At 37.0% G+C, this 13,397-nt stretch overlaps 1 protein-coding gene across 1 annotated transcript; it reads right to left on the reverse strand.

The window, feature by feature from the left end:
- Positions 1-1,257: 1,257 nt before the first annotated feature.
- LOC112168396 (RPM1-interacting protein 4-like) lies at positions 1,258-2,659 on the reverse strand. The gene is made up of 3 exons (XM_024305514.2): positions 2,050-2,659; positions 1,421-1,606; positions 1,258-1,320 (listed from the first exon to the last, which is right to left on the reverse strand). The coding sequence occupies exons 1-3, from the start codon at positions 2,578-2,580 to the stop codon at positions 1,282-1,284; spliced, it is 756 nt and encodes a 251-aa protein (XP_024161282.2). The 5' UTR covers positions 2,581-2,659; the 3' UTR covers positions 1,258-1,281.
- Positions 2,660-13,397: the final 10,738 nt, after the last annotated feature.

The following is a 13,397-nucleotide window of genomic DNA, read 5'->3' on the forward strand; positions in this document are numbered from 1 at the left end:
GCTCAACCTTTGTCTGAGTCAGATTAGTTGTTTGCTGTCTTTAAATGGATAGATATGTAATAACCGTATATAGAGGTTATTTGGTTATTTGAATTGGGAAAAAACTACCCATTTGTAATAGAATAAAACTGCAAAACTGCAGCAGTTTGTGGTTGTGAGAAAACAAAGAGAGTTGAGAGAAAAACGAGTGTTCTTCTCTGTTGAGATTGTGTGAGAGAAATTGTACAAAATCCTTCTCTTTGATAGTGAAATTGAGTGGTTCCATCTGCTCCCCAAATGTAGGCAAATTGTTGAACTGGGTAAACACTTTGCTGTCTTATTTTCTCCATTCTTGCATTTTAGTATATCTGATACTACTTTGGATTGTGGTTGGGTTGTTCTGTATCTATTTGTTGGTGTTATTTTGTGAATTTCTGCTACTGGTTTGTCTTCTTGGTGTCTATTTGGCACAACAAGGCTTCCATCTATATATTAAGGATCGATGAGTAGCAAACCGCAAATATATTACAAGAGACAAACTAGTGTACTGGTGGGTATGAGATACCCTCATTTACAACTATTTGAACAAAAATTTACAAGTATTTGAACCAAAATTACAACATTGTTACATTGAGAACAAAAGTTACCATATTCATTTACACTATTTATATATAGTTAAACAAAAATTACAACTCGACAACGAATTTGTTCAAAAACTTGTAAAAATGTCGTAAGAGGTGTAATTACCATTATTAGAACTAAGATTACAACATTGACAACGAATTTGTTCAAAAACTTATAAAATGTCGTAAGAGGTGTAATTACCATTATTAGAACTAAGATTACACAAAGTATAACTCAAATTATAACTTTGACAACAAAATTTGTTCTCACTTTTGTAAATGTGGGTATGAGATACCCATCACCACACTAGAATTTCCCATATTACAAACTTGATTGTTTTGCTTGGTAATGCGAATATGAGGTAACTAAGAGGAGAAAAGCAACAATCAAGAATAGTTAAATTCAGAATACAGAATTTTAAGTATAGTTTACAGCAAACAAGAGAAAAAACAGTCATGAAGAATCATTAAATTAACCCCAGAATTATAAGTCAATGGCAAGAATACAGAAACTGAAAAGAAGTGGATGATCAAGATCGATCTAGTCTAATTTCTTATATTTAATCCTTTCTTCGCTTGCCAGACCAAATAGCCAGAAAGCTAGAAAAGAAAAAAACCAGTTAAGACTTTATTTTCTTGTGACAATATTTGAATAGCCAGAAGCAAAGCCATGCCCGAATCATGCCCTTCCTCTTGGAAATAGATGAAAGCAGCAAATCTACACAAGAAAATTAAGCTGGATAAAATGAAATAATAGAAAATTAACATGCTACGTACACTTTTTGGGGTGTTAGGAAAATTTCTTTTCGAGAACATACCTTCGATATGGAAAAAGATTTTTCATGATTATTGGTATTAACACCATTGTTTCGTCCTGACGACAAAGCAGCTGAGAACATTTCAGATATATTCTTCTTTTCATCTTTCACTTTGTTGAATTTGTATGTATAATCTTCGCCAGCTTTTGGGTCGCTCTCATCCCAATCCCCAAATTTTGGTATTGGCTGTCACAATATTGCAGAATTTAATTGCACAAAAACAGACTGGAATATTTCATGTATTAATTATTAAAGAAACAAACCAAACTAAACAATCATGTCTATAGATTAGGTTGGAGCAGACTTTGCAAACTTCATAATATTGCTACACCATTTGAGTGGTAAATGACACTGGTGTTCATGTGCAAACGAGAATATGTATTTTATTTTGTTGTGAACAAGAATATGTATATATACCATATACAAAACATTATAGAGACAGTGAGGAGAATAATAACATATTTATCGCTGTCTATTATTCTCGTTCTCGTGATCCATGATCTCTTTTAATTTAGAGGTTACAGCATATATTAATAATCAAATTACTCAATTTCATCGATCTTGATGTATATTAGCATATATGTGTGTTAAGAGACTAATAGAGAGAGAGAGATATATAGAAAACTTACAATCATGTCAATATCAGTAATACTAGAATGTTTGCGATGATGTTCAGTTGAACCAGTTCTTTTTGAAGATGAATCCGTACTTTTCTTTTTCTCAGATTTCTCCCGCAACCGTTGTTGTCTCCGTTGCTGCAGTATAAGTGATGAATTATTACGCTCGAAACTCATCTTTTCACTATAGACAGATAGCTCCGATTCGTCACTCCTGCGGCGGCGGTGACTCAAACTAGCACGACTAATATATGACAACTGTGGCGCAATGGATTCAGATTCTGAGGAGTCTCGACTCTCTTCAGCAACGATAGGGAGTTTGATCTTCACCGCCCCTTCTTTCACTTTCTCTTTCTCGTCGATGGTGGTGAAAGCTTCTGGATTTTCCTCCGGATCATTTGGATTCATGATCTTCACTCCATCTTTCAATTTACCCTTGCGGGCCTTGTCAAAAACGGCGGTGTATGGTACATTGCCGCCCTTGTTGTTCCAATCGCCGAATTTCGGGACATGAGATCTTTTCTGCTCATCAGAGGTACTCATTTTCAGAACAAATGAGAGGAGTTTGGTGAAGAAGATGAAGGTAATTCATATATGCTAATACAGTATACGAAAGTAATGAAAAAAAATCAATCAAGGGAGGGAGAATAGGTACACGCATGTAGTAAATATTTATTGCCCGATATAAATATTAGTCAGGGGCCAACTTTATTAATTCATAATTTAGAAGAATTACTAGGATAATGATGAGAATTATTAACGGTACTTACGGCCATAAATGTTGCGGATTATTGCCGTAGACATAAGCTAGCGAGTTGGAGAAGATGAACATGCATGAAGACTGGAAATCGAGGAGGTTAGTTCAGATCGATATATGAGGCAATTAAAGAAAGCAGGAATTCAAAGAAACAGCTGGTTCCTTTCAGACAATTTGAGCTCCAAGAATTGATCGAGAGAATAACAATGTGTACGTTATTTTGTTTGCTAGCTAGTTGCCTATTTTCGAACATAATATTCCACGATTAGCAACAGTGCACTCACTTCTTCCATGTCTGCATTCTCTAATTAAGGCCAAAATAAGGGAAAGTAACGGATGATCCAAGGGAAGGATTAAATAATTAATTAAATACATATCCTGGCCAAAAATGGCAATTACATGATCCTGTCCGAAGATCGAACTCCAGAGTGCACTCATTTGCTCGTATTTTTTATTATATATATATATATATATATATATATATATATTGTGGTTATATTGGAGGAAATTTGAACGGAAAATTTTATACACATGTACTGGTGTACACACTCATTTACTAGATACATATACCCTTTTTTTTGTCCATCTTTCTTAAACTTCCTTTAATACCCCTTTTCTTAAAATAAAATAAAAACAATAAAATAAATTGAAAAAACAAAAGCACCGAACCAAAGGTTCAAAACAGAGTAAACTCGACGACCACGAAGTCGCTCCCCACCTCCTCAGTTGCAAGCCAAACAGTCCTAGTCTCAAGCTTTCTCAAGCTTAATTACACTTCATGGACTGTATTTGTCTTAGCCTATAATCATGAGATAAACCTAAAATAAAAACAAATTGAAAATTTAATGAATAATGAACAAGGTATGTATCAAGTATCAATAACATCATCATTCGCCAACAATGGGTAGTCCTCCATCAAATCCAATAACAATGGCTTTCCAAAACAAATTCATTTTCTACACATACGTGATTCAGTTAAATTCATCAAAGTACCAAAACTAATCAAGGTTTGGTCAGACTGCGTTTTGCTCCTAGGTCTTATTCTATTGAATTCATTCGATTACCCAAAAAAAAAAAAAAGATCAAGGAACCGGCACAGATGCTATTAAAAAGTCTTCATTCAATCACAATTACAAGACCTTGAATAGCATCTATGGAGAAACCCACTTGGGTCCAGATTTGCTTCCGCCCAACGTTATAACAGAGTCGTTCAGGGTTTAGGACGTCAGTGTCTATTGATGATTACAGAGCCAAAGAGTGACTACAAGAGTGAATGGGTTTGAAGGCCACACAACCCAGACTGGAGCCAACAAGAATATTAACGAAAACAGAAACCAAGCCCATTTCCCGACCCAAATGAAATTGATCTGGGCACCCAGACACTGCCCAGACCACAGGCGATAGAAGGACACAACAGCTGCACCACCATGGCGTAACCAGCCTCCAAACCTGGCAACCTTGATCACAACCCGATCCCTCGAAAACAAACTCTGATGCAGAAGCCAATCTGAAAGACAAGTGAAGCACCATGACAACTAAGCCGAGGACGATGCAGAAAACCAGCCGGCCCGTCGCCTCCCCTCTATGGATCCGGGATCCAATGACTGGTTTGGGTCCGAACCACGACGTAACCACCCATCAATCATCACCACGGGATCTGAGGACTGCACGAGCAAAGCCCGTATTGGAAGAATCCTAGCGACAAAATGAAATTCGGGTACAACAACTGAAGGGTTGAACAGAGGAGAGCCATGAACGCAATGAGAACGCTGGACAGGCAACACGAGGAGAAAAGGCCTCTGTGTAAGGCAAGGGGATTGATGGTTGAAACCCTAGATCTAGGGTTTGCCGACAGAGACCTAGAGAAAACTCTCACCCTCATTTTTGAAAGAGTTTGCAGAGAAATATTAGTTATAACTTTTTTTTTTTTTGTCAAGTAATATTAGTTATAACTTATAAGGCATCTCTGTACATCGTTTATTCTATTAATTTTTTAGTCAAATTTCTGCAATTAACTACACATTAAAAAATGAGCTATTTTTATATAAGTTCCTCCAACTACGCTTAGAATATGAGAGAAACTACGAGTGCTAGAAATATATATATATATATATATATATATATATATATATATATATATATAACCAATAGGCAATAGCAGTCATTTTTTTTTTTTTGTCCGATCCTCTGAGATTGTACAACAACTAATAGACGATTTTAAGAGTCAAATTCGATCAAGACTTGCTACTTACAGCGGGGAGCTAACAAAGATCAAGAGTCATGTTTTATTTTCTTAGATTACTGAGCATTTAATAATTTTGCTACTTTAGGTTCGTAACCTATCTCGTAAAAGTCTATACCAAACATGTCACTTGCTTAATATTTTGACAGTTGTCCATAGCTTAACAGTTTCCTAACTCCGTTAAATAATAAAACTACAAATAAACTCCACCGCTTCTTCTTCCTCTTCTTCTCCGCCCATGCCAGAAGTGATACCAGAGTAGTAATGTAGAAGATCTACGCCCACCACCACTTGTTGTCTTCATCATCGGTCGAAGGCGACAAGCTGGTTAAAAATAGAGCGTATGATTAAAGTCATCATTTTTATTTATTGTCAACTCATTTATGTAGTTCAGCTCAAGGGCTCATTGAAAATGCTCTGATTACACGTCAATGTAACTAATGTTTGTAATTAATTACTTTTCATTTATTTTCGCTTGAGAGATTATGAAGAAAATGCATGCAAGTGGACCACAAATGCAATTTTCCACTTCCACCCCAACAATTCATGTAAGGAGAATTTCTTAGGAGCAATCCAATCAAAATTAAGAAAATACTTTATATTTTTTGAAATTGTATTTCTTTTAATAAGCAATACATTTAAAACACTTCCGTGTAAGATCTTGATTGGACAGTCTCACAACCACGTGGTACGGCTGCTCTACCTAAAAATCTCTCTTCATATACAAGTCAATCACTCGAGCTCGAGCTCACAAAACCACAAGGATGCCATCAATGTGTGTCACCTTTGCATGACGTACGATAGAAGTATTGGACCTTTGAAAATTCACCAAGGCCAGCTACAAACTCTAGAGAATTAGAGCAACTCCAACAGATTCCCTATATTTTGATTTTTCTCTACTTTAGGGAAAAATAAGCCTCTTTTGCTCCAACAGATTCCCTATAACTATTTCTATTTTAGGAAAAGTGAGGAGAGAGAAAACCAAATTCCCTATATTTACAGCAAACTCCAAAATTTTAAAGAAGAATATAGAGTTTTTATAGATTACTGTAAACTAGGGAATCTGTTGGAGTTGGAGAAAAAAAATAGGTTAAAGGTTTGACTTTTGCTTCTCTATAATACAAAAATTATAGGGAAACTGTTGGAGTTGCCCTTAGTAACCTTGTCACTTGTGGTAAATGTGGATTTGAAAATGCCAATTTTCAAACACATCGATCCTGATGAATTACGAAATTTACATTAATGATTGTGCGTGCGTGCGTGGAGAACTCGAAGAGCAGAGGGATATTGATACCTAGCCTTCATTGATGTCAATAACGGTAGATCCCAAAACATCAAGCTCACCCATCAAAAATATATTTCAATTTGTTGTTAATAATAAAATGTACGATTATGGAGAGGATTGTATGCAATTGTGGATACAATTGCATACATATCATTGCCATTGTGGATGAAAAATAAAATTTGAATATTCAATGGCAAGAACAATGAATAATGATCAACTGACGGGAACTTCTCAAGTTAATTTGCTTTGTAGTTGTTTTTCTAGTACTCGTTTATAGCTTAATCTATGACTAATTTTACCAAAAATGAGCGTGATCTAGAGCTATGCAAAACCTAGCTGCCAGCAGCAAATTTTAACTATGGAGGCTTAACCGCTTCTCCACCACAGATATAAGAAGCACATAATATCTCAAAGTTTTGCATCCTAACAAATCAATATATATACAACCTTGCTCAGGTGCGGATATCTGCACCTAAGCAAAACGTACGGATTTCTCATTTTCACCCACTTTCCGATCATATTTTCACATCTTAACCGTTCAGTTTTTAGATCCTAATGTATATATCATATGTAGGTACAAGTTTTGATTAACTTGGTGTGTTGGCATTCCGTACAAAACGGGAAAATATCTTTGAGGTTTAACTTTCTTTATTTAAAGATATTTTTATGTTTATGAAATTGTGTATTTGATTCCCTAGGGTTTTTAGGATTTTGTGGATATCTTGGAATAAAAGCTCTTTCCTAATAGAAGTCTAATTAGGGTTGTTTCTGGTTGGTTTGAGTGGTTGCCGCTGGTTGAATATATATTGCAGGAATATACTCGGCAAAAGTGCACTTCATATATGCAAGAATTTTTGGTTTGAGTCTTACATGTTTGTTTGAGTTTGTGTCTTCACAAAGAGCTAAAACACTTGGTCCATGTATAAGTGTTTGTGATCATAGTTTCATATGCATAATACTCTCTCGAGATCAGTAGGGAGACTGTGAAGAAAGAAGAACAAGATTTGAAGATTGTTCAAGTGAAGGAGTTCAAGAACGAAGACAAACTTTGTATTAGATTTTGTGTGAATCTTATAGCCGAGCTAGTGCTATTCAAAGTTTGTAAAAGAACATATCATTTTCAATATGATGATCTTTATTTTGGGTTCTCAAGAGTAAGAGCCTCGCAGTATTTTTAATCTCATACTTGAGGTTTTCACTGCGTAACCAAAACCCGGTGTTCTATTTGTCATTTTGGTTTCTACTGCCCAGTGAGGATTGATCCGTGCACTGCAATCCCCATTCTCCAGAAAATCATATTCTGTCCTTGTATTTTCATCATCTCTACAAAATTTCAGCCAATGATCGTTAAGGCATCCAAAACTGCAATTTACACGAACGAACCGAATCTGTCGAACCGGAACCGTTCGTGTTTATAATGGTAAATTGCAGTTTTAGATGCCTTAACGATCACCAAATTGGCTGAAAATTTGCATAAGTGATCTATACATTAGGACCTAAAAACTGAACGGTTAAGATGTGAAAATATGATCGGAAAGTGGGGAAAAACTGGAAATTCGCACCTTTTGCTTAGGTGCGGATATCCGCAGCCAAGAAGGGTTGTGTGTGTGTGTGTGTGTGTGTGTGTATCTAATTACCATTCCATTAACTCATTTGTTCAAATTCCAAAATAATGAAAGATAGGATGGAGAAGAAAATGATGGTTTTCACTTATTTTTGAATTTTATCATATTTCAATATAACAATCAGTCAAACAAATTTTTAGAGTCAGAGTAATATTATAATGGGGCAATCAAATTATATCCTCAGGTAGTCAGTATCCTCAGGTAGAATAAAAATTATAAAACTGCAAAAAATTACAATTTAATGAGTTCCCAAAATCGCACCAGTGAACCCTTATAAAAGAAGCACAGCTATATGCACCTAAACCATATGGCTGACACTTTTGACCCGAAAAACCAAGGAACCGGTTTCGAATCTGCCGATTTGGATCAATTTTCTCTCTTATTTTCACTTTTCAGTTTCAGTTTGGTTCTTATATCTCACATGTCGGTTTGGTCACGGTTCTCAACTTTTGTTTCTCGTTTTACCCGAACCAAGAGATTGCAGTGTATAATTACACTTTCTCCTATACTTTTATATAACTAGGTGGCAGTATTTTAATGGGCAAGCTCATGCTTTTGATAGACTTGCCAGTATACTATCTTTTTCTCTAATAAAATACAAACCATACCCTCACAGACTCCCATTTCTCTCTGTCTCTCAGCTGCCGCTGCCTTCCCTTTCTCTTTCTTTGTTCTCGATCTTTTTCTTTTAATTATACTCCAATCTCTTCCCTCTTAGCTTCAACCATTCTTCTTCATCTCTTCTTCTCCTCCTCCTTCTCCTTCACTTCTTCATCGTAGCAGCCATTCCAGTCTTATAGAGGTTGTACCATGCCACCAGAGGCATAGTGTTATCAATTTGAATTGCCCATTTTTTCTTCTTCTTCGTAACTATTGGTATCGAGATTCTTCCGTGAATTTGTGTTATAAACATGTGTTTTAAAGCCAGAATATCATATTTCTCCATTGAACAACTACCATCAACGAAGTATAACCAGATTTTCAGATCAATTTAGATTGGGATTCAAGCATAAATGGAACCGAAGAACCGCGAAGCTGACCTGATTCTTGTCGGTTCGGGTTTTGCTCGATTTCAGAGTTTAGAAATAATCAAACCGACCCAAATTTTGTCTTGTCGGTTCGATCTCGGTTCTTGCATTTTTTTTGGTAAACCCGAACCATCCCAGCCCTACTAAACCACACTTCAGGGTTTTGCATCCAAAGCCAAATAACCCAGTCATATTCTATATCACTATTGCTATCTAGCTCTATTCCTTGGCTGTGAGTATGGATAACAAAATGATTTCCTTCTTGGCTTTCGCCTTGGCGATTATGGCCATCGTTCTCAATGCTTCCCCAACAAATAGGGATATCACATGCCAAGCTGCTTTGGTGTGCTGCCATGTAAGTCTTTCTTGGGGAGCTCCGACCAGCTGACCCCTAGTCTTTCCTACTGCCTAGGTGTTCAAAATGTGAATGCTCAGGCTATCACCACGTAGATTCGCAGGAGCCTTTGCGAATGCTTTAAGAAGGCTGCTGCTGGAATTCCAATTGACCCTGCAAAACTTATGAAGCTTCCTCAGTTATGCCAGGTCTCTGTTCCTGTTCCTGTTCCCCTTGACCATAGTCTATGCTTCCTCAGTTATGTTGGATAAAAACAATTTGTTATAACCATATACTTTTGGTGTGAAATCTCACTTTCCACATGTCCCTGAATCCGATAATAATTAAGACCGTGCCAACTCTTTTCCATCCAGTGCATCTTGTAAAATTTAATTTTGAGGTTTTTTCAGATTAGTAAAGATGTAAATAGGGAATGGAAAGCACTTGGGTAGGATCAAAATCTCATAAAGTAGTAAATTAGAAATGGTGCAAATAAGGAAGAAGACTCTTAGGTAGGATCAAAATCTCATGTGCAAATCTTTACATTAATGACAAGCCTATATAAGAAGCACATAGTACCTCAGGTTTTGCATCCTAAACCAAAACCAATATCTACTTACCATTCCATTAACTCCTCTGTTACAATTCCAAAAGATATCTAGAATATATGGAGAAGAAAATGATGATTTTCGCTGCGCTGGTGATTATGGTCGTCGTCCTCAATGCATGTCCTACAATTGGAGGATGCGACGAAGCCTTAGTCGAGTTGTTGCCCTGTGCCACGTTCGTGATGGGTCCTGCAGAAGGAACTCCCCCTCCTGCGTGTTGTGAAGCTATGCAACATGTCGTTGGTGGAGCAGATACCGTTGAGAAGCGCAAGAGTCTTTGCTAATGTTTGAAAGACACAGCTGTTAAAAATGAGGTTAAAATCAAGCCTGAAAACATTAAGCATGCTGTTGATGCTTGTGGCGTTAAAATCCTTGTTCCTATTGATCCTAATATCAACTGCAGCAAGTAATTACTCTCTCTCCCTCTCTCATTTTTATTACATAATACATGTGTGTTCGGTGTCCAACTAAAGACCAACGTACTTAACCAAAAACTCAATCAGGCGGTCCATATGTTCATTCAACATGAGAGTGGTTTGACACACACACACACACATATAAGATGTACGATACTTCTATTGATCTTGTGCTTTGATAATGTGATGTGCAGAATTCCGGCGTTATAAAGTGATCAAATAGAACTATTGGAGAAGAAGATTAGCTACAGGATGATGTTTTATGATGCATAATTAATCAGTATTCATCCAATAACAAGAATTTATATGAATAATATGCATCGTTTCTATCCAGATTTTGGTCTTGGTAACACATTTGTCTTGATTCTGCAACAATTAATTAGTAGCACGCTAGAATTCAATTGAGATCCCAAGCTTAAATTTTACATTCCCTAATATTGCCAAGCTAATCAAATTATTCGGGATGTTCTCTTGACGCTGATTGTAACATAGAGCATTTACATAAGGGTTTTTATCGTAGGTGAGAAATGAAATTTTTTTTTTTTGGACCAGATAGAATGGTACCTGAAACTTTCAAAGTGATCAAATAGGTACCTAGATTTCTAAAACCACATCATTATATAAAAATTATCTAAAATGTCGAAACCCTACTCGGTCAAAAAAAAACCCTAAAGCCTACGAGCTACACGAGCCCCTAAGCACATGTTTTGCTTCATGTTCGATCGTACTCGTCCGGCGGAGCGTGCCGGGCTGGTCTGGCCTTCCTACTGTCTGCCCTGCTGCCGGATGAGTGATGAAGGTTAAGGCTTGGGGCAGCCTCCTAGCGATTGTGGCTACTCAAAGCTGCGGCAATGATTCGGTGGGTTTCTTTACCTCTCTCTTCACACACGGTGGCCGGTGTTCGATTTCTGTGATGTGGGCGATGGATTGAGATGGGAGGCGGTTCGGATCCTGATTTTCTTTCCTTCCAAGCCGTGTTGCCAACTGTGTTTGGTGGCTTCGATCTGGTTTTTGGGTGAACCCTTGTCGGGTTTTTGCTTGGTTTCCAGTTTGGAGTTCTAGATGGTATGTGACGCTCTGTTGACGGTATCTGAGATCGGAAACGACGTGGTTCGGGCGGTGCTGGTCTCGGCGGTGACGGTGCTGGGTTGTATGTTGAGTCACAAATTACATATGCAATTGTGTTCCATAATTATGAAAATTGATTTGTCTTCCATGCTATTTTACCCTTTTTAATCCATTTCCTTTTATTTGTAGGAAACCTTGCATTAAGAATTCAATGATTATTTGAGGTTTGAAATGCGGAGATTTGAAGCTAGGGGAAGAAGACACGGAGATTGGAAAAAAATTGCAAATCGATTTTTCCGGCAAATTTTTCACGAGACTTTTCCTGCAAACTTTTCCGGCCAGCCGCCACTCATTGAGGGTCTTTTCTCCAGCAAAGGAGGACCATAGTTGTGAGAATCTCCCATCACTTGAAATTCAAATATCTCCCTACACCTTATCCTTTTGTCACCTTGCCAATTTGGGACCATTTGGGGGGACAATGGTGTAAGAGCGTCTCTTGCACACTTTGGGATCAAAGAGGACATACATTTAAGGGCAAAAGATTGAGACCTATCCAGTAATTAAATTTGTCTCTAGGTAGTTAACTCTAGGCTTATCCGGTTAGAGTTAATAAAATGAAAAGGGTTTAAGCCTTAGTAGTCATATCCGGATGCTAAGAGGGTAGTTGGACAATTAGCTTTGCATCATTCATATTCAATTGCTTTAATGCTTGCAAAGGAGGCAAAAGGTGAAACCCAATACCCTAACTCCCATCCATTTGATAACAACTTGTTTAGTTTAGCTTAGTTTATATTACTTGCTTTCATTGTTTCAATTTGAATAGAAACCAATCTCAAAATCAAAATCAAATCTCTACATACCATCTTGCACATACTCACCATGAACTTTGGTTCACTTGTGAGCCTTTGTTTGTGATTGTACATTTGCATATTCTTCTACTTTTTCCTTAAGTTTTCCCTAGCTAGGAAAGGATTTACCAATCCTCGTGGGTTCGACATCCTTACTTAATCTCCTATTCTATAACTTGTATCTCTTACACTTGAGGGTGGCTTCAATGCTAACATTGTACACGTCGATCCGGCTACTGTGCGAAGGATTGGGGCAGGGCCTGTTTGGGCCGGTTTTGCTGGGTTTTGAGTCCACTGTTTCTTTGGGCTGCCTCTTGGACTTAGAGATCGAGGTTGGGGTTTTGTGCCCGAGGCCCACTTTATTTCTCTCTCTTTTTTTTTCTCCGGGAACCTACGTTAATAGCTTTGTTTACTTTCAATAATTCCCTATGTATTTAGGGATCATAGCTTTGGTACTTTGCCTACAGAATGATCGGGGATTCTACAATCTAGATGCAAAGTTCTTTGGTGTATCACAATTGAGTGCATAGGCACTGAGAATTTTGTCTACTATTATTCTTAGTTTAGAATTATGTTATTCTGCTAGGCTCCTGCAAAAGGAGCGGAATTATTTCAAGTGTAATGACACCTATCCCTGATACGCTAAAAGCAAGCGTGCAATTTAACCCTGAAAATGTCATCGTTAGTATACGGTAAATAGGGATCGTTCTAACTGGGGATTGAGGGTACACCTGTAATTGCAAAAACAACTAAAGAATTAAAATAAGTATAAAGTATTATTTACAAAAATAAAACAAACAAAAGGGGGTTGTAGGATTATTAAATCAAAAAATAAATAAATAAAATAAAGAAAATGTAAAAACATATATACAAGGGTGGAACGCAAGGAACAAAGATCAAATCCACAATCATATGAATGAAATCCAATCACAATTCCTATAGTTGATTTTCTATGTCATGAGAAAGAAGTTGACCATGTGAAACGTTAGAAAGCAAACGATTTCCTATTTTTTACTTTCCTTCAATATTTAATCTAAGTGAAAGCACCTAAATCAATCCTATCACTACTACAAAAAGGTCATCAGACGACGGTGATTTTCTGTTGTGTGATGACCAAACTAACCGTGGTCTAAACGAGTGTTGTGTGAT

The sequence above is a fragment of the Rosa chinensis genome, chromosome 5, assembly GCF_002994745.2.
Source record: "Rosa chinensis cultivar Old Blush chromosome 5, RchiOBHm-V2, whole genome shotgun sequence".
Lineage (NCBI taxonomy): Eukaryota > Viridiplantae > Streptophyta > Magnoliopsida > Rosales > Rosaceae > Rosa > Rosa chinensis.